The sequence below is a fragment of the Brachypodium distachyon genome, chromosome 1, assembly GCF_000005505.3.
Source record: "Brachypodium distachyon strain Bd21 chromosome 1, Brachypodium_distachyon_v3.0, whole genome shotgun sequence".
Lineage (NCBI taxonomy): Eukaryota > Viridiplantae > Streptophyta > Magnoliopsida > Poales > Poaceae > Brachypodium > Brachypodium distachyon.
In genome coordinates, this window is record NC_016131.3 from 53,475,174 (window position 1) to 53,495,877 (window position 20,704).

General features: G+C 42.9%; 3 protein-coding genes across 3 annotated transcripts; 1 reads left to right on the forward strand and 2 right to left on the reverse strand.

Annotated features, from left to right (window-relative positions):
• Positions 1 to 1,132: 1,132 nt before the first annotated feature.
• LOC100821740 (trafficking protein particle complex subunit 4) lies at positions 1,133 to 4,606 on the forward strand. Its single transcript, XM_003557396.4, has 4 exons — positions 1,133 to 1,492; positions 2,122 to 2,233; positions 2,306 to 2,474; positions 4,164 to 4,606. The coding sequence occupies exons 2-4, from the start codon at positions 2,168 to 2,170 to the stop codon at positions 4,358 to 4,360; spliced, it is 432 nt and encodes a 143-aa protein (XP_003557444.1). The 5' UTR covers positions 1,133 to 1,492; positions 2,122 to 2,167; the 3' UTR covers positions 4,361 to 4,606.
• Positions 4,607 to 4,925: 319 nt separating this feature from the next.
• On the reverse strand, positions 4,926 to 6,810 carry LOC100822055 (uncharacterized protein At4g14100). Its single transcript, XM_003557397.4, has 2 exons — positions 6,232 to 6,810; positions 4,926 to 5,465 (listed from the first exon to the last, which is right to left on the reverse strand). Exons 1-2 carry the CDS (start codon positions 6,716 to 6,718, stop codon positions 5,284 to 5,286), a joined length of 669 nt encoding a protein of 222 aa, XP_003557445.1. The 5' UTR covers positions 6,719 to 6,810; the 3' UTR covers positions 4,926 to 5,283.
• A 4,250-nt stretch (positions 6,811 to 11,060) lies between these two features.
• Positions 11,061 to 18,930, reverse strand: LOC100822363 (methylmalonate-semialdehyde dehydrogenase [acylating], mitochondrial). The gene is made up of 19 exons (XM_003557398.4): positions 18,769 to 18,930; positions 18,601 to 18,683; positions 18,444 to 18,518; positions 18,162 to 18,323; positions 17,947 to 18,025; positions 17,397 to 17,551; positions 17,085 to 17,148; positions 15,453 to 15,532; positions 14,995 to 15,060; positions 14,407 to 14,457; positions 14,154 to 14,305; positions 13,983 to 14,073; positions 13,006 to 13,086; positions 12,850 to 12,927; positions 12,203 to 12,238; positions 12,091 to 12,134; positions 11,921 to 11,999; positions 11,523 to 11,613; positions 11,061 to 11,395 (listed from the first exon to the last, which is right to left on the reverse strand). Exons 1-19 carry the CDS (start codon positions 18,794 to 18,796, stop codon positions 11,286 to 11,288), a joined length of 1,605 nt encoding a protein of 534 aa, XP_003557446.1. The 5' UTR covers positions 18,797 to 18,930; the 3' UTR covers positions 11,061 to 11,285.
• Positions 18,931 to 20,704: the final 1,774 nt, after the last annotated feature.

Here is a 20,704-nt window from a genome sequence, read left to right on the forward strand (position 1 = left end):
TAAATTTTTATATATTTTTTTGGAAATGAAACAATAGGTGAATTGCCTACTGTATATATTCAAAAATCAAAAAGGAAACACTGTACAGCAAAAACAAAAGGAGCAATCCAACTACAGGTGTCTAAATAAAGCTATCAATCCAGGCCTTAATTTGGCATGTGGTGAGAATTACTAAATTTAAATTTATTAAGAGGGAAGTCTCTTCTATGTTTGGTGGTGAGAAATCATGGAAGATTACACTATGAAATGTAGTAGAACGGTTCCTCGAGAACAATTCCCATGGACACAATTTTACGAGCTGCACTATAGATAACAAAAACAAAATCCTAAGATGGTGGATCCTCCGACTATCTTGCAAATATTTTTTGAATCGAAGTGGCCACACATGTTAATTGTGCTTTTAACTTCAAAAAGATGTGCTTGGTGTCTAGACTATCATCAAATTCTTGATCTCACTTGTTACTCTTCCTTGTTCCGTCGAAATTAATGAAAGACGTAGAACCGGAAAAGTATTTAAGTCAGCTTTGGTCCTTCAACCGTTATCAAAGTCTAAATTTGGTCCAAACTTTTGATAGCTGATTCGACATTGAGAGATGAGTGGAACCACATATCAACATTTGCCAAGTAGCTGGTTTATCTTCTTTTGTGACTCCCGCCTCTAGTAGTTAGTGGATCTTACAGTTTGCTATCTTTCGTCATGTCGGTCTTTTCTCTCGTAGATTTGACGACAAATTAGTGGTTCGATAACCTGTTTCGCAAGGGATATGTTTTGAACATAGCGCGTTCAACAATCTTAAATTCTCATTGTTTTGGGGTAAGCAGCTCATGCGGATATTTAAAACCTATGAAGTCATGAAGTCAGTAACTTGTGTAAGATTGGACTTCTAAAATTTCATCGCTAAAATGGAGAGATATTGACGGATCTAGCGATTTTGACTTCAGACAGTTTTGATGCAGCTTTTTGTTTTGTTATGGTAGGGATTTTTATTCTCAGTTATTGTCTCAGATTTTTATTTTTATTTTATACTGTGTTGCTTTTTTTCTTTTTTTTTTGAGAAATGTACTCTGTTCTTTTGGATGAGTAAAGTCAAATGTTTCTCAGAAAAACAAAGAAGAAGAGAAAGACATCACAACAATTAGTTCCAGATCTCCACCCTCCATCCACCGCCGGTCATGGCAGCCGAAAACCAGAACCATCGAAAATCCTTCTACACATCTCCTCTCAACCATTCCATACCTTTTTCTCCCCCAAGCTGCTCTCTCTTGCCCCAACGCTCCGATCCAACCCAGTGCGGCTCTAAAATCTCTCCTCTAGTCCACCGCCGACGTGCCGCAAGCTCGGGGACCGGGGTCACCGTCGCCGCCTCCCCCCTCCCCAACCCTGCGCCTCTCACGTGAGTCGCCGCCATCGCTGTTTCCGTTCTGCCTCTTCGCGTCCCTGCTGTCTCCGGTCTCCACCCCGCGCACAATATCTTGGATTTTGGTTTTCGAGGTATGCGCTCTGGGTCTTGCAGTACTAGTTAACCCAACGTTAATGTCCACAAAATTTTGCGTATCTGGGTGTGCACCACCCCGGATCACCATCCCAACAACTAGAATTCTAGATCCGTCCCTGTCTGGTCACCTGAAGTTGGTTAGTTTCCTAGTCCGTAGTCAGGATCAGATCGACATTTCACTAATACTCCTTAATTGTTATGACCAAGTTAAAATCGATAGCATTGATCTTGGATGATCGATTATGCATTTTGCTGCAAGGGGATTGTGCTCTCTGTATAGAAGGTAGTGAAGTTTACATTTTTAATACACATCATCTATTCATGTTGATGATTATAAGGCGATCCAGGGGCGGAGCCAGAAAAAAAGAACCATTGGGTGCATTGCATTATTATCATGGGGTTCATATGTAGTCTTTGGTCCAAATCTTATTGAATTATATCATTATCATTGGGTTCATTTGAACCCAATGTCTATACTGCAGCTCCGCCCCTGAGGCGATCTGTATGAAAATCTGTATCAGTCCATTGTGAATAATTGATGACTTTTCGCCAATAAGGTTGAGTTCATTAGTTAGTTGTCTTCTAACATGTCCAGTTTATTTGCCTCTGATGTCTTTCTCTACAGCTAATACAGGAAATTTGCCCTTATCTTTGCTACACCTTTTGTCGCTATGGGGACAGTTGCAATCTACAGCCTTTTCATAATTAACAAGTCTGGTGGCCTTATATACTACAAGGTATCTTCATATACTCCATGTCGTCTTCTACCTTGTAGAGACGAAGTCTTAACAACATGCGCATCTCCCCAGGACTATGGCTCGGCAGGGAGAATGGACACTAACGACAGCCTGCGCCTAGCAAGTCTCTGGCATTCAATGCATGCTATCTCCCAGCAGCTGTCCCCTACCACTGGCTGTACTGGCATTGACCTCCTACAAGCCCACAACTTCGACCTCCATTGCTTCCAATCCCTCACAGGTCTTCATTTCCCTCAAGTTGATAAATCCTTTCTGCAAACATATAGTTGGTTTATGTATTTATTGGTTGGAGTGGATTCCATTTTCTTGGTGGATCTTTCCAAATTAAGTCTTACGAGATGTAGTTTTATTTTTCACTCATTAGTTTGATTCCTTGAACTTATACAAAGTTACCCGTTTCTTGTTCTGAATGTTCAGAATATAATCTCATGAGAATGCAAACTGTAGCATCAATGTATCTGGCCTTGGCTGTTGTTAAGCTTACCCTGATTTGTATCTGTTCTGTCCATTAATTTTGTTATTTTGAGTAAGGACTAAACAATGACAGTTATATTAAGTATTCTTTGTGTTCTTGACTTCTTGGTTAGTTGTTTCCAAACATGTCAGGTCCTTTACCAGACTTAAGTTATCAAGAAAATTTTGCCGCATGTAGCCTCCATTTTCTCTTTATCTGTTGAAGTTATGTTTTGAACACAAAAACTACATAATGAACTGACTGACATCATTGAATTCTGTTACTTGATGATTTTTTCTTTTATTTGCTATCTAGCAGCCATAACCCATAAGTCTTGCAATGCCTCGGACGTGTAGCCATCATAAGACTAGATTGATCAATCTAGTTGCATTTGTTCTGGTGCTTAATCCTGGTCGGTATATGTGAAATTTGTTGCATACTACCCATTGTGCTCTACTTAGTTTTTAGCTGCAAGATCATTAAACAAGTTTGATAGATAAGTAGACGGCTTAGTATGCCAGACTATTTACTTTCTACAGTCGGTACACGGCAATATCTCTACTATGTAAAGAAAAGTTTGGCACTTTAATCATATTAATAGCGATGATAGCTGTGTCTGTTGAAGTCCACAATGCCATTGGCATTTGGTTTAAAGGTGCAGCGCCACAGAAGGCTAAGTGCAGTCCCTGTTGGATAACTTATCTCTTCACTTTTGAAAAATGTCCTGTTGCTGAGATTTGTGACATTCAAATTAGGAGGGGCTAAGTGTAGTCCCTGCGTAAGTGACAATATGTATCCCATATTGATCAAGCAACAAAATAACCAGAAGTTCTTGTAAGCCCCATGTCCCCCATCCCACCAAAGGGATTAGGCTCTGTCAGTTAATAGATCAGGTTGAGTGCCTTATCCCTAGTCTTCAGACCTTACCAACTGCCGCACATGGCCCTGTGTTCTATAGGAACTGGGAAATGAACTGGTGAAGTACTTCAGATAGTTTGTGCGTATTTAGTTATTTATTGCCAAAAACACACATGCTGTGTTCTGTTATATGATATATCTTTAGTTATATCCATATGCAAAACATTTTATTGAATGCGAACACCACTTTATTGGATAATCTTGTAGTCTCTAAGTAGGGCCTATACCTAGAGCTAACCTATCTTGTCATATTTTATTTAAATTTATTGGGTTGAGATTTGATCTAGATGGTAATTCGATATCTTGAAAAATGTTATATTAATGATTGGTGTGATAGATATTGCCAAAAGCAGGTCCATTGCGAGTAGGGTGGTAACCCTCTGTTTCTTTTTTCCATATACTGTCAGTTTTCTAGTTTGAAATCAGCATGGCCCAACTGTGCTCATGATTTCTTGACGGTTTCTTTAACTATTAACCATGGCATTGCTTTGACACTGTCTAGTTACTGACCTTTCTGATTTTTTTGGTGTGCTTCAGGGACAAAGTTCTTCGTTGTATGCGAAACAGGTGCTCAAAACATGGAAATCCTACTGAAAACGATATATGAGCTGTACACGGAGTTCGTCTTGAAAAACCCATTCTATGAGATGGAGATGCCGATTCGGTGTGAGCTCTTTGATCTCAACTTGGCTCAGGTCATTCAGAAGGATCGTGTCGCGCTTCTGGGCCGATGAAACATAAAAAAAAAACATAACGTTCACCGTTTCTTGTAACGTTTTGTATTCATGTACTAGCTTTTGTATTTGCTCAGCTAGAATATGTTTATTCTTGAATGTGTTCCTGATGACCAATGGGAGAAATGTGCTGCAGGCTTGCACATCTGTAAATCTTGTTTACATAACTCTGGGTTACAACATTTTGATGACAGCCTATGTGTCTGAGTCTAATATTGGTCAGCTTGGATTTTCCATTTCTCCATAGTTTGACAAGACTATGCATGTGGTCATGTGGGTAATGACTGGTGTTCCTGTTCTTGAATCACTGTCATTTCAGGTAGGAAAAAAAATCGGATGTTGTATGCCTGTCATTTTGGACCGTGGGAATTCTGGTGATGAAATTTGATGGCCTATATATCTCTTCCTATTTCATGGACATCAGGTTGAACTGTCGCTCTAATCATAATATGATTCGCAAGTCAGTCATTTTCATGCTGATAATATGAATCACCGGCCATGTATGGAGCTCAAATTGCTTCCTCTGTCTAGCAACAAGACATGGCTCAATCAACATACATTGTCAGAGCAATAAAATCTGTTTTGACCTGTGCATATTCTTTATAAAGCAATTTCTTTGTTGATATACAGTGTACGACACTACTACCAGCAAAGCCCTGTCTAGATTGAATCTATTTTGTAGAGGCCTAAAGGCTCTACAAAAATACATTAAATCCAACAGGGCTTAAGGCTCAGAGGCTGCAATGAAGACAGTGGCTAAAATCTTACTACTGTATGATTGTAGATGCTACACCAGTGATTTATTACACAACACGAATACACTATAAGATCCAAGAAACATGGTTAATTTACCACCTGGCACAGTGGAATGGAACTGAGAACCATCTCATGAGTTAACAGAGTTATTACTCAGAAGCCCAAAGTCATACTGCCGCCGCCGCATCTGCTGGTGCCCTGGCAAACCATAGGAGGCTGCTCATTGTGTCGACAGCGTCCGCTCCGGTGGCCATGGCAGCATGGTCATTGAAGCAGTGAGCTGGTGCCTGCCACTGGGAGTCCTCCAGTACCCCTCCCACATTGAAGCTCATCACATGTTGCTGCATCCCTGGGAAACAATAAGCACAACATCACTTTTTTTAGGTCAAGAGATTTGTTGCGAGATCACGAATCATATTACAGGTCTCATGGAATATGCCAGTAAAATGGAATTAGTGAAGGAACTGACTGAACAAGTGAGGAGGTTCAGTGTGTGAGGTTCCATTCCGAATGGTGAGAGATTTGATAGATTCTAAGAGTTTAGACTGCATCCCTACAAATGCAAAAACTGAATTTTGTGGAGATCGCAGAGTTGACATACTGTGTTAATTAATAATTTTCAAATGAAACTAACAGCTCGTTCCCCTCATTTCATTTGGTAGAAATAAAATGAAATCAAATTTTTGATAGGATTTCATTTGGTTGAATTTGAATTCCGGATTCAAAAATCATGTTTGTCTACCACATGGACATGGATTTGTAGAATCAGAGACAATCCAGAGAAATTATGACTTTTAGAAAGGAATTGCGGTTAGATACAGTGTGATTCCATAAAATTTCAGATTGAATTCCTGCACCAAATCCAGCGCTTGGTTTCTGGAATCCAAAATGAATTCCAGGATTTAGGCTCAAATGATGGGTGCAAAACGAACTGTAAGAGAAAACCACACTATTTAGGCGCGGTTGCACAAAGATTCCAGAAATCTACTGAATCCACAAACTGCAGACTGAAATCCTGCCACCAATCACCACATCGAACTAGAGGAATCAACAGCTGCGAAACCCCAATTGCTGCATCAAGAATTCAGAGAGTTCCTGAACGGGTTCATTCGTACCAGTGTAGAAGTTCCAGCGGACGGGGCGGTGGGTGACGACATCCTCGTAGTACCAGATGAAGTCGACCTTGGTCCAGACGTGGCAGTCGAAGCCGTCGGTGGTCTCGCGGCCGAGGTAGACGGCGCCGCGGAGCCAGTCGGGGGGCAGGATGCCGACGGCGAACTTGATGGTGCGGCAGGAGGCGGAGTCGAAGATGTAGGAGGTGCCGTTGGTCCACTCGACGTCGTACTTCGGGTCGCCGGAGAGCTGGCTGCGGATGAGGTTGAGGTTGCGGCCCCGGGGCCAGTCGTAGTAGAGGTCGATGAGCTGCAGCCGCCCGCCGCTCTCCGTCAGGTTGGTGAACATCACCGCGTGGAACTGCTCCGGCCACGGCGTCGGGACTGGCGGAGGAGCCTCGGTTGTTGTCGCCGCGGGGTTGGACAGCGCCGCCCCGGCGGTTATGGCGAGGAGTGGCAGCAGCAGGAGCAGCGGCGCCGGCGGTGCCATCGGCGTTTCCTGCGGCTTATCCGGGCTTATCTCTCGGGCTCTCTGCTTAACCGACCAGCCGAAGCTATGGCCCACGGACTTCACGTTAGCGAGGAAAGGTAGATCGGCAGTGTTGGCCCACTGGTGACGCAGCTGTCCGCGCACAGGACCATCTCCACTCGCCCGACCTCCTAAACGGGCTCAGGGGACGTCGGGCTTAAGAAACCAGCCAGCCGGCCTTTCCAATTTATTTTTAATTCGGTGCTGTTCGAATTTATTTTTAATTCGGTGCTGTTCGAAAAGTTATCCGACGTTTTCAGACCGAACCCGACCCTGGTGATCAAAGAAATGGAACAAAGAATCAGTGGAACCTACTAGCTAGAGAGGACAACATGATTAATGCTAGTCTCGAGTTAGAAATCTGAATGAGGTCAAAAAGCCGGTTTGTGAATCAGTCAGTATATTGGCGATTCTTGAAGATCGAACAGTTTGAAGGAAGCGGCGAACTGAGAAGCAAGCAGATACCATCACTCTCGTTATCGTGGAACAACACAATAGATTCTTGCCTTGCCTAGCTTAAACAGAAGAGGCTTGGTTAGCTTCCTTCCTATCAGCAGCTGTTCTTGCAACCAACTATTCTTTAAGTACGCTGTGAGTAAGCTAATAGGGCCCTTGCGGCACTAGACGCCACAAGAATAGTTGGTATACAGCTTGTGTGCTTAGTCTAGCCTTGCAAGCAACCTCTTCCTACCAGAGGACTACCATATACCGATCCTTGCTGTTACCGCAAATCGATCAATTCGTTACTTTTCATCGGAAGAAGTAGCAAGCAACTCGGAAAGATCTGAAATAAGGAAATGCGCGGATCGCTTCTTCTACCCTTCTCTTATTCGCATTTCCTGCTTGCTATTGAAAGAAAAGCTGTTACTGCTGCATATTCCCTTTTTCCTCTAATTCGAGCGAGTAAAGGCGCAGCTTCTCATCTTTGCTTTAGAGTTTGAGGCTTTCTAATATAGAATTGGATTTAGTTTGCTCTAGCTATCTTGCTGATGTTCATACTATTAATGAAAGCTGGCTCGAGCGGGGCCGCCGGCGCAACGCGTTATTGCGACGGGCCCGTCTTTGTCAGCGACCAATTAAAACTCCCCACCGGTTTCTCACCGGCCCCTTCTCGGCTCCCGAGTGGAAATTAATGGCAGGAGCCCGCCGGTTGTCACGCGGCCGTGTTTATCGCTGTGTTCACACGTCTGCCGGTTCGCATTGCGGCGATATAAAAAGAGGCGACCAATGGCGAGCATCGGCACTCTCCTCGCTGCGCCTCCTCTCCTCCCAAACCCTCCCTCTCTCTCTCGCCCTAAACCCTCCCGCCGACGAGTCCATGGCTGCCAGCGGTTTTGGAGTGGCCGAGGCCCTCCACGAGCACGAGTACCCGGCGGCGCCCAATTGCCGGCTGCCGGCGCTGGACGCTCAGCATCGGTGGCATCCCGACGCCGCCGGTGCCGACAGGCCGGGCTGAAACCACCGCCATCAACACCCATTGGTGGCACGGGCTGACGGTGGCGGAACGCGACGACCCTGGGTGGAACCGCGTCACCGGGGCCAACTGGGCGGCGTTCTTCACCGACCGCCACGCCGTCGACATCGCGCAGTACGGGGGCCAGGACAAGCGCCCGCCACCGGGTCGATTCAACATCGACGACCGGCGGCGGTTTTGGAGTGGGTGATCCGTGGCGGTGCTCGCGCACATCGCCGCTGGCGATCACCTCCGCCTGGAGGCTCCCCCACCACCACCACCGGCACCGGCAGGAAGGCACCAGTACGGCAGCTCCGGCGCCTCCCGCTCCTCCGGCTCCGACTCTTCCCGCAGCGCCTCCTCGCCGGCGCTGCGCATCAAGGAGGAGCCGGGGGCGTCTTCTACCCGCCAACAGGGGCCGGAGCCGCAGTGGGCGCCGGCACCTGGCGCCAGGACGGCGACCCCGAGGAGTTCCCGAGGCTGCGGGCGGCGGAGCGTGACAACGAGCGGGAGGCCGAGGAGGCAAAACGCCTCGGCCTCGCCATGACGGATGCTGAGGCGTTGGCGTGGAGCGCCAAGGAGGCGGAGAGTGAGGCCGCCGAGAAGGAGGAGGGGAAGAGGCCGGCGGCGGAGGTGAAGACGGAGCCGATCGAAATCAACTCCGACGAGGCGTATCTCGCCTACTTCAGCGACCTCGACGGCTAGGCGGCCTTTTTTTATTTTAGAATTATGTAATGAAAAAAGAATTATGTTTAATTAAATTCCGCTGAGTTTAGTGAATTATCTATTTTGAAATTTTGGGGGTTTCTTATTGGGGGCGCGGCTGGATCACGGCAGAATCCTAAACAATACAAACCTCCGGGCCCCCAAACGGCCTAAAAAACGGCTGCGCCGGACGCCTAACGGGGACACGGATGGAGATGCTCTTGCCGCTCTGGCAATACGTAGTCCTTTCCGCGATAGAGTCTCACAGGACTCGGTTATCTGAATACGAGACGGTCGGCTTGGTCTGTCCGAATCGGTTGCCCAGATATATCATATCATATGGATCTATATATAGGAGCACTGACCCCAGCTTCCCCAACCCAACTTTAACCAGAACGGTCGATAGGCAGGCGTCGAGACGAAGGGACGAAGAGCGCTATAGCAGATCTCCAGACTTCCTTCTTCGCAACAAAAAAAAAGATCTCCAGAGACCAGACTTCCAGAGCGGCTTCGATCGGTCATCTTCTAGCTTGAGCGTTTCGAGATGTTGTTAGGCGGGTGGGTGATGATGATTGCAGCTACGCACTACTGCAATAAGGCCCTTGTTCGACCAGGTATACCTTTTCTTCTCCCCTTTAATTAAGTTTAATTACAACAAGTAAGTATTCCCTACCAATTTTGTACGGAGTACTAAATTCAGGCATTTATTATGGATCGGAGGGCGTGTTACTTTAGATATTTCGGCTTTGCTTTACACCTCACAGTAGAATAATGTGCATATATCGTTACTTTGCGTGGTTCGCAGAACAGCGCAAGAGAGCAGAGAAAAGGGGTGAAAGAAAAGCCATGGTGAGGGAATACACCTGCGCGGAGCACTCCAGGGCTTTCAGAGATGTGAGTACACTACTGCAGCGATTGTTAAATATATCATAATATCTATAATAGGAGTATCAAATAAGTATAATTTGAAAATATGTATCATAGTGGACATGTTTTTAGATCTTTCTATAAACTTGATCAAGCTCTAAATTTTTTGACTTAGGACAAAGTTAACATGTTACATTTAGGAACTAAGGAAGTAGCTACTTGGCTTTTTGATGGAAGACTTGTTTCCCTTTTAATTGGTTATTATTGTCTTTGAATCTGTTGTTTTTATTTGCAGTGCATCAACAGCAACGACCAGGATAGTACCAAGTGCGAGCTCTTCCATCGACTGCTTGTCAACTGCCGCGCCAATTCATAAGAAGCATGTTCGAGCTTACTTGTCACTTATCCATGCTTCACTGGGATTTATAGATGAACAGATTAGTCGTCATCGATAGTTTACCATAGATATACTGATTTACAACTGTAATATACGATCATTTCCTGACTTGCTATTTGGTTTATGGATGCAAACGAATTCCGGTGCATCAGAGCCCGCTGTGAGATGATGTCCATGTTCTAGCGCTCAAACATTTGTTATTATTTTGCGCGGTTTCTATGAGTAATAGTTTACACCTGATAGTTGATCTGCAGACTCCAGACATTCCAGAGGCCACATCTAATTCTTAAGTTTCAGTGTTTCACACTAATGCCTGGGTATGTTTAACTTCTGCGAGGTAGGAATGGATACGGAAACGAGCTGCTGGGCAATAAAATTTTGATGAAATTTCGGTTATCTTGGTGGGCATCAAAGTTTAGCCGTTTGATCAAAAATTTCAGTTTGACCTCAATTTAAGCCCAGCGCAAAACAGCTCCATGTATATTTGCTCTATTAAAAAAATTCAGTATGCCATTTTTCTTTTTTAATGAAAACCGAGTAATTAACTTCTCTAATTTGTGCTTGACAAAATTACGTTTTGCTACAATTTTGATAAAATTTGGAAAAGTTCAGGTGGAATTTTAAACTCCAAAATCCAAAATAGGTTCTGAAATTCCGGTCATTTCGGTGGCTACTGAAATTTTGGTGAGCACTCCAGGACCTTTAACGATGCCCGTTATTGCTAGAACCTGACTACCTGAACTATAATGAATTATTACTTGTTATTATCATCACCCAACTAGCTATTGCTTTGATGGTTCCAAAAGATTTTCAGTGCTTCACAGCCAGTGAGAGGAAAAGGTGTTCATTCTAGCGCTCCCTCTCGCTAAAACTCTTTTCAATTTGCCACTGGTTTTAGAAAAATACTAAATGTGTACTGCTCAGTTGCAACGAGACCACAGGACACAGGTCGACTCAGCGGCCTTCTTTATTTCAGAAGTTTACACATGATAGTTGTTGATCTACAGACTATAAGAGAGTATAGACGCAACATCTGAAGCTTAAATTTCACATCAATGCATGGGTCTATTTGACAGGCGGACACAGGAAAGTTAGTTTTCGTCACCTCACTTCTGTGAGGTGGGCATGGAGAGGGAAACACGCTGCTGTGCCGGCGACTCTTTCCACTGCTGTGTGATAGTCTTGATCTGGGTGAAGAACTGTACGCCCGCCTTGCCTGCAATTTCATGTTTATCGTGTTAGGCACTGTCGGATGCGACTGCTCTAGCCAGCCAAGAGTGTGTTTGTGACTGTTCGGGAAGGGTTGGGTGAGATTTGCTTGAGAACGGGGCGTCGCGTCATACCGTAGAAATTCAAGTCTCCTGCAAAGGAGGCTTTGCTGCCAGTGAAGGAGAAGAATGGCAGGGGTACTGGGATCGGCACATTGATGCCCACCTGCAAAGGGAGGCCATACAATGTGAATAACATGGTCGTCTTACATGGCGTTTTAGATACTCTAAAACTATGTTTTAATCAAATTTAAATGTCACAGTCTCGGTTATATCTGAATGGGCACTCTGATCAATTTATATGTGTGGATTCGAGTTAGCAACCAACTTGGATTTTCCAATTTGGACAGACACACAGTACTGGCCTACGTCCACTATTTTCTCCAGAACAGGTGATGTAACCAGCTAGCATACAAAATTAAGAAATATATCCTCCACAAATATGCATGTGACGCGGGGGATGTATGTACTACCTGGCCAGCTTCAATGTCTGTCTGGAATTTCCTTGCAGAGACACCAGATGTGGTAAATATGGAAGCGCCATTGCCATACCTGAACAAAAAGACATGATGGGATAATTTATAAATCCTTAATTGCGACGTATGTTCTGCTTGGGACTTAGCTCACAGGAGAAAAAGATTACTTGTTTCTGTTTACAATTTGTATGGCATCATCTAGGCTCTCTGCCTGCAATTGAGGACTCAATCAGTAGAATAACAATTTGATGATGCTTGAAGGAAATAACTTTTCCATACCTTCATCAAGAGAAGAACTGGACCAAAAATTTCTTCCTGTTTCAACTTTCAAGTTTAGCAAGATTCAGGCAAACATAACAATGTGCATGCAAATTTGTTATTCTATTTTGGACATGATGACTAACGAAACAGATGCAATCATCTAATTGAACACTCATGATCATCACCTATAGCTTACAAGTACTGAACATTGTTATTTAATAAAAGCTGCTTATGAACAGCAAATATTCGATATCCAACATGTACAGTCTTCCGTAATGCTAAAGTTTCACAGAAATATGCCATACTATTCATAGAGCATGCAATGCACTAGCTATCAGGCAGTCACAATGTTTTCAAGGGACATGCAAATCAGACATAGCTGGTCCGCTACAAAGATGCTAGGAGATTGTCAGCGTACTACGAAAACATTAATTCCAAGGAACCCTATATGCAATGGGCAACACACACATTTTGGGCAGTCACAAACACCTTGGGTAACAGTGCTCTATAGTAATTCACTAGAACTTAGAACTTACAGGTCACACACATCAATCGGAAACAAATATACCTTAAGATGCCTTCCATATTTTAGTTTGTACAAGATGCAGAGATCACCGGTCCTATGAATATAGCAATGTAAAATATGAATACATTTTGACAGATACCTTGTAACATTCCATATCACTTTTAACATCAGCCAGGAGGGTCGGGCCCACAAAGTTTCCATCCTCGAAGTCAGGAACCTGACAAGTATACATCTATTAGACTCTGGTATACCAAGACCGTTGCATGCAGGTAAGCAACTGAATTCTCAAAAATACCACAATCTCTCTCCCATCAAGCACAATACGAGCACCACTCTCAATGCCGCTTTGGACTAACTTGGAGATTCTGTCCTTGGCCTGTGGGTAGCGAACAGTTAGGACAAGTGATCCACCAAGAAAACAAAGGGCTCTAGTACCAAAGCTATTAAGACAACAGTTCATCATTACTAAAAACAGATGTAACATTTTCAACAGGATCATATTCCACATTTAGGTCACATGAAGATTAGGCATTTAACTTGTCATGGTTAATTCGCCTCAAAAAGCTTTCCATTCTTAAGAGGCAGCTACTGTACACCTCAACTTACACAGGTACATCAACCAATCTGTTTTGACTTTTGAGGTCTCTTCTCTTGGGCTAACTTTTTTCCATTTAAATTTTGAATACGCCTAAACAAAATGAAGATTCTAACTGCAACGTTCAATAAATCTTAAATCTTTGAAAGATATCGAAAGAAATACTATCTCCATTCTAAAATAGATGACGTCCTAGAAAAAAAATGTGCAATAACTTCTCTAACTTTGACTCATAGTATTTTGATAAATATTTAGGTTGGTCATAGAGAAATAGCATCATTAGATTTGTATGAAAAGACAAATATCATATTTGTAAATATTTAACTAACTAGTTCATATAGAAAGTAACAGACAAAGTTAAATATTGGAGGCTGTGTATATATCCAAAACTAAGGGGTGGCCCGATCTTCTCGTTGAGCTCGTTGTAGATGGATGATAACTCGCGAGACGCTGACGAATCTCTGGCTGACATCTATTTAAAAAGTGTGGGATTGCTGTTTTTCTTCACAGGGTCATATTTGAAGATCAGAAGTTGGGAACATAGTTATTTTGTTTACAGATAAACAAGTAATTACATGTGAAAAATATTCCCAAACTCCAATCTTATTTCCAGTATGTATCTATAAGTGGCAAGATATGAATAACATGTATGCAGCAACATTTGTTAGAAAACAAACCTGTCTGCTGATAACTGGACCAAGGTCCGCATCACTAGCTGTTCCTGAATTAACTACAAGGCTTTTCGCACGTTTTACTAGTTCATCCTCCCTAAACAAAAGACAAGATTGGCTAAACAACTTTTCTTGGATAGAAATTTGCCTAAGAAATTATCTTGGATAGAATTGTACCATGGTTCTGAACCTCCAACAAAAACAGCAGTGCTCAATGCCATACACCTTTGCCCGGCAGCACCAAAACCAGCAGCAATAAGGGCATTGAGTGTGGCATCTCGATCAGCATCAGGAAGGATAATGGCATGATTCTTTGCACCCATGTTACACTGAGGAAAAACGACACAGTTATTTTATGTTACACTGCTTACAGCACGAAATGAAGGAAAAATGGTTCTGCAAAAAATCATGATCAGAAATGCTAACTCACCTGGACACGCTTCCCATTTGCAGATGCTCTAGAATATATATGCATACCTGCCTGATCGTGAGAGAAGAGATATCACAAAATATCATTCTGTGGGAAAGCAAATGACTGTTTGCTAGCTTTGAGCACAGGAGTACAATAATAATATTAAACACAATGTGGTACGTGCTTATAAATCTAATGTAAATGGTTAAAAAAACAGAACTTATAACTAGACATCTCTGATAGATGAGAACACATCTCTCATGCCATTAGCATGTGTACAGTCAACAGCAAGAACACGTGGGTCAGCACAAGTAAGTCCTATTGGAATATTGGCAAATTCAGAATTGGAGGTCAGGATAAAAAATGTCATGTTTTGAAGCGCTATAGTATTAATAGCACGCAAGATTAAAAAGAGTCATCTATATATGTGATTTAGAATGCTTGGATATACTAGCTTCCTAGTTGTTCAAACAAGTTCGGGTTAATGACCCAAATGAAAAGGAATATGCCAGTAGATATTATGCGGAACAAAATCTTAGTGAGATGGTTGATTGAAAAAAATATGTACCACAAATCAAGGAACAGGGAGGTCATTGGCCAACTTACTGTATTGGAACCAACAAAAGATACTGCCTTAATAGCCTCATCATCACAAATGTTGTTGACAACATCCTGGTGAGGTAAAGCAGAAAAGGAATCAGAATCAATTAGTAACCTAACAAGCCTGGGGACTCCAGCAGAATACGATCGTAGACGTCATTCTTTTCAGAAGAAGGAAAAAAGCATAATAGATTCGTGCATCCCATATGAGCAGATAATCCCACAGAGCAATTAAGGCAAATGTTATAATGAAGTTTCAAGACCTGCTGCCTTGCCAATGTTATACAGAGTTAAGAAACAATAGCTGTATAGCATTGCCCAACAAGTACCAATCATTTTTTTTTGTTCAAAGCTCTAATAAGTGCACCAGAAGTACATGAGAGACAAAGTATAAACTTAGCGACGACTGATGAGCAAGCAAAGAAAAATAGACTAAAGAAGCAACGTGGCTAAGGATACCATACATGGGTACCATGAACAATGTTCAACACACCCTTTGGTAAACCAGCCTCCATTGCTAGCTCCGCAAGCATCATAGCAGCCCCTGAAGATTTGGCAAATATTATACCATCAAACTTCCGAAATCCAAACTGATCATGTGCATTTTTGCCAAAGTAGCCTAAATGTACAGAATTTTGCAGGACACATCACTTATTACGATTGTTGCAACTTTTTAATGTATCGGTTCCATGTTTTAGAAATAATATTAGTTATTGTACATCATAATCTTTACTACTCCCTCCGATCCTAAATTGTTGTCGAAATATTACATGTATCTAGACGCCTTCTAAGAGTAGATACATCCATATTTAGGCAAATTGGAGACAAGAATTTAGGATCGGAGGGAGTATCTCTTAGTTAGAGTTGGTGTTGATGGTACGTCCTGCCCCATACATTCCAAAAATTAGGACCCTCAAATATAATACAATTAGCATATTCCTTAGTACATACAATTAGCACCAGGTTTTCCAGAAATTAGGGCCAATAAAGAGAAAAAATTCAGAAGGAGAACGGCTCATTCCTTATGTGAAAAACATTTGTTAGGTCAAAATTAAAATAGTATAATAAACTACACAGCAGCCCGCAATCACTGCTAGTTCAATATCATTTTCCTGTCCACAAGGATCAAGGCAATATTGATCTGGGCAGACAATGAAAGTTGCGTGGAATTAAAGAACTTAGGAGGTTGCCATTGCTTTGGAGGGCATGTGTTATGACAGGCAAGGGGTGCAGCAATGTGTGGCGGTGCAGCTTTCAGGGCGCGACCGGACGCTGGCGGTCGGAAGCGCCATCGATTTGTAGTCCTTCCAGCATGAGCGACCCAACTACAGAGTTGGATTTTCTTGTCATGTGGCAGAGGTTTTGGTAGGTTTGTCACGTCCTGTGCATGTGTAGATGACTTCTAGGCTGAGTATTGTTTGGTTGTGTTGGTTGTAATGTCTGTCTGGCGGCTGTTGGTCGTAGTCCAGTGTTTCAGCCTAGTCTTAGGCTTGTAACTATATTATTTCTATCATTGCATCAAGGCGCAAGTGCATTTTCTTGGGAAAAAATTGCAGACCAGACCACTGGAGATCTCTGAAACATCTCCGCCATAGAGCTAACTCTCTTTCTTGTCCTTCTCATTTTCTTTTTTTTTTCTTTTCTGTTCATAGAAAGTTTAGTGCAGTTTGCATTGGGTTTGGTTTTTGGTCAAGGTCAACTTTGGTGACATGTAAACTTTAGCGCCTTCTCTGTGTTATTCTTCTAATTCAAAAGACAAACTAACATAGATTTAGATGCGTGTTGGAGGAAAAATGATTATCAAGATCGTAGCGGAATCAGCAACCTACCTTGCAACTCTCTTAATGGACGGTAAGCAGTTCTCCTGCTACCACTTATAAAGAAGAGTCTATAAAGAAAGGAAGGAAAAAAATTCTGGTGCTATCAAAAGGTAAATTTGTCCTAATAGCATGAAGAGAAGTACAGCCCAGTTACTAATCTATCATGTTACCTAAGCATGCAGACATGTATTTTTTCTGGTTTTGGTTTGTAAACACCGCAGCAATAACAAGTGTCGTCAACAAACTGGTCAATATTACAGCGATAAAGACAAGCACCTGGATCCTTTTCTGAAGGCTTTAGAACAAAAGTATTGCCACAAGTAACCGCTATGGGGAACATCTGCAGCCAAGTAACATAAGAAACAACTCGAATGATCAAATGTTCTCCCCTGAGTTTAATCATATCAATGAGGACGGACACCAGACATTAACAACAAAATTACTGATAAAGATATGGTGATGAAAAAGTACAGGTCATGTCATGTAAACTAAAGTAAGATGCATCACTTAGTACATTGATAGTTGAGTTCACGAGTCCAAGTAATGAAAACAAAATTAATGTCAAAGAAACAGTGAAGTCGGACATACCCATAGAGGAATCATAGCAGGGAAATTGAACGGGCATATCCCAGCACATACACCAAGTGGCTCCCTGATACTAAAGGTGTCAATCCCATGGGAAACATTAGATACATATTCGCCCATCTGCAGTGAACCCATCCCACAAGCATGCTCCACCACCTCTACAAGATTAGATGTTTTAAATCAAAAAGCTTACAGTCGGTGTGTCTAATAGTCAATGTATATAAGTAAGAAATCTCTCTGAGAAAAAGTTGCTTCACAGAATCAAGCATATTAAGTGCACAACTGTTTTCAGACTACAAGTCCGTAATCACAAAAATAAAAGTGGCATTGATATGTCATGCAATCTAAAAGGCGTGAAGACTTTATTAAAAAACATTATACTGCATCATAAGGATAACTTGCTACTAGAGCACACAAATTTTGTATGTGTAAAGGTTTTAAAACAATTTAGCATGTAGCATTATGCATTCTAGCTTCTAAGCATAAATTAAGATGAATTACTATCTAACTAAGGAGCAAAAGGGCAAAACAAGTCAAGGATGTGAAAACTCACCTAGCCCACGGAATACATCGCCCCAAGCATCTTTAAGCGTCTTCCCCTGCTCAGTTGTAATGTTCTCTGCCAGCTTATCCTAATATCACCACCAATAAGCACAGAATTATTACAGCAGGAACCAATCAAGGAATGAATGAGTACTTGTAAGCTCTCCAATAAGCCGATTTGTAGTATCCAATGGTTACTTTAAAAAAAAAACTAGAACTGTTTACCATGTTGGCCCGGATGAGTTCCTGGTATTTGAACATGATGCGCTGCCGCGTCGTGACCGGGGTGCTGCGCCACCCAGGGAAGGCGGTCCTGGCGGCGTCCACGGCAGCCTTGAACTCGTCGGCGGTGGTGAGCGGGATCCGGGACACCACCTCCTGCGTCGCCTGAGACATGGTCACACAGAAATGTCCGCGTCACATCTCCACACTCCACAGTTCCAAATCGACCAACTCCAGCGCGAAAATCGACCAATCGGGAGCGGGCTAGAGGCGGTGATGACTTACAGGATTGGTGACGTCAACGTGCTCGTTGGCCCGCGACTCGACGAACTCGCCGCCGATCAGGAGCCGCACCCTAGGCTGCGAGCAGGGACACAGTCACAACTCACAACATGAGCTTATATAGATAGGAATAGATTTGGGGGTTCCGGGAGGGGCGTACCGGTGAGGAGGCTCCCTCGGCGAGCCACGAGGCGGCTGCGGTGGAGAGAGGGGCGGCCATCGGTGACCGGCGGAGACCGGAGGCTGCGAGGAGTTTTCGCGGAGAAGGGGTCAGTAACTGCGGCCGCAAGCGATAGGGAGTGAGGCCGCGGACGAGTGAGTGACCTACCTGAGCGGAGGAGGACGGCGCGAAGCATCGCTGGTCCAGCGCCGGTGGTTGCGTTTTGGAAGTGGGCGGGGGGGCGTCGGGAGGGGGAGGAGGAGAAAGCGGGGTGGCGAGGAGTGGTTGTTGGTTTCGTATTTGTATCCGCCGCCGATGATTAGGCTGCGCGGCGGCGGCGGCGCAGATGACGCATTGCCAGCTAGGATAACCAGTATAATACGGAGTACCATAATTTATGAACATAGTGAGCACAACCGTTTGCCCACTAGGCTTTGGGAGCGAATGGTGAATCTTTTCCAATCAACCTTCTTCTCTCGCACCCTTTTTGCTGCCTGATCCATCTTGTGTCGTCACGCGGACGAAACCAAGCGCGCTCCATCGTTTCCTCACTTGTTCTGTGTTTGTAAATTTCCAACAAGGTAGTTACTCTTTTCGTTGCATAATTTTAATCAATTACGTGTACCTAGATATTTTTTAGAAATAGATACATCTATTTTTTTAGCAAATTTGAGATAAAAATTATGAAACGGAGGGAGTAAAAAACTACGTATATGAGTTGCTCACTTGCAAAGACCAAGGAGCAGATGTTCTTTGCGTTAATCTCCTAAAATAAAATAAAAATATAAGGTGATGGCATGCGAGTTACTATGTAACAGTATAATGCATATTTTGCATGTATAAGTTAGTGTATACCATTATTATTGTAATCAAGAGTCATGGCAAACACAAAAGATATAAAAAATCCAACTGCGCTCAATATATCATGTACATCATGTTTTAATTACTCCTTCCGTCCTGATATACGAGGCACGCACGCATGCCAGGATTACAAATTTAACTAGCAAAATATGAATCTAATGATATATTTTTTACGCAAATAATTTATATTTTGAATTGACGATCTTGGGATGCGTGCGTGCCTCATATATTGAGACGGAGGGAGTACTAATGATCCGTCAACTATGGAAACTTAATTAATTACAAATCAATTCATTAATTTTACATCATGGCTAATTTGGGAAGTTTTTAAATCAATCATAGAAACCCTCGGTTACATACAAATCTTTTTATTAATTTTATATCGCGAAATATTTGAACCAATTACAGAAACTCTCATTCAATATAAATCAATCCTACTAATTTAAGATTATTCTAATATTTAAAAACATCACTATCAATTTTTCGTGTATTATTTGACACATGCATTGCACATACAAAGTTAACAAGAGCAATGTTGAAAGTCAAGAAAGCTGAAAATAGTACGGTGAATACTATCAATTTTGACAGTCCATAAAACCGAAAAGAGCACCGTGAATAGATCAACGAACCAAAAGGAATAGTATGATGAAATGAACGAAAAAGGGCCCATTTCGATGGACGGCGTGGTCTATTAATTTGTGCGTTTATGTTGAAATTTTGTTTAGGCCCTCTTTTATTCGCAGGATTTCAAAGACAAAAAAACATAGGAACTGAATGTCATGTCATATTGAATCCTAAATGTATTGAAAACATGAGATTTTGCAATAGTAGCCATCTGTTTGCACCGCAGGAAAACACATTAACTTACTTCAAGGTCATAGTTGTCATAGAAACAAAGTCAAGCTCATAAAAAATTTCCTTTGGAATTATATGCAAAGCAACTAATTCATAGAAAAACTGCATGCCAAGTAGTTTATAGGAAAAATTACCAGGGACATGCGAGGACACATCCGCGTGTGCTGACTATGCACCCGGCCCAGGGAGGTTCGGCGCACCCGGCCCGGGGGCTATCCCCCGGGGGTCGTGCGTGCAAGGCGAGAAAGGCACGTGGCACACTTCAACTATGCGCATGTTGCAGCTTTGCAGGAGAGTAAATGCAGCGCTAAGCAGGAGTGGCAAGGAGTCCTTCCTGTTCATCGACAAGGCCGACCGGGCAGCCCGCCCGGTCCCATCGACCCAGGAA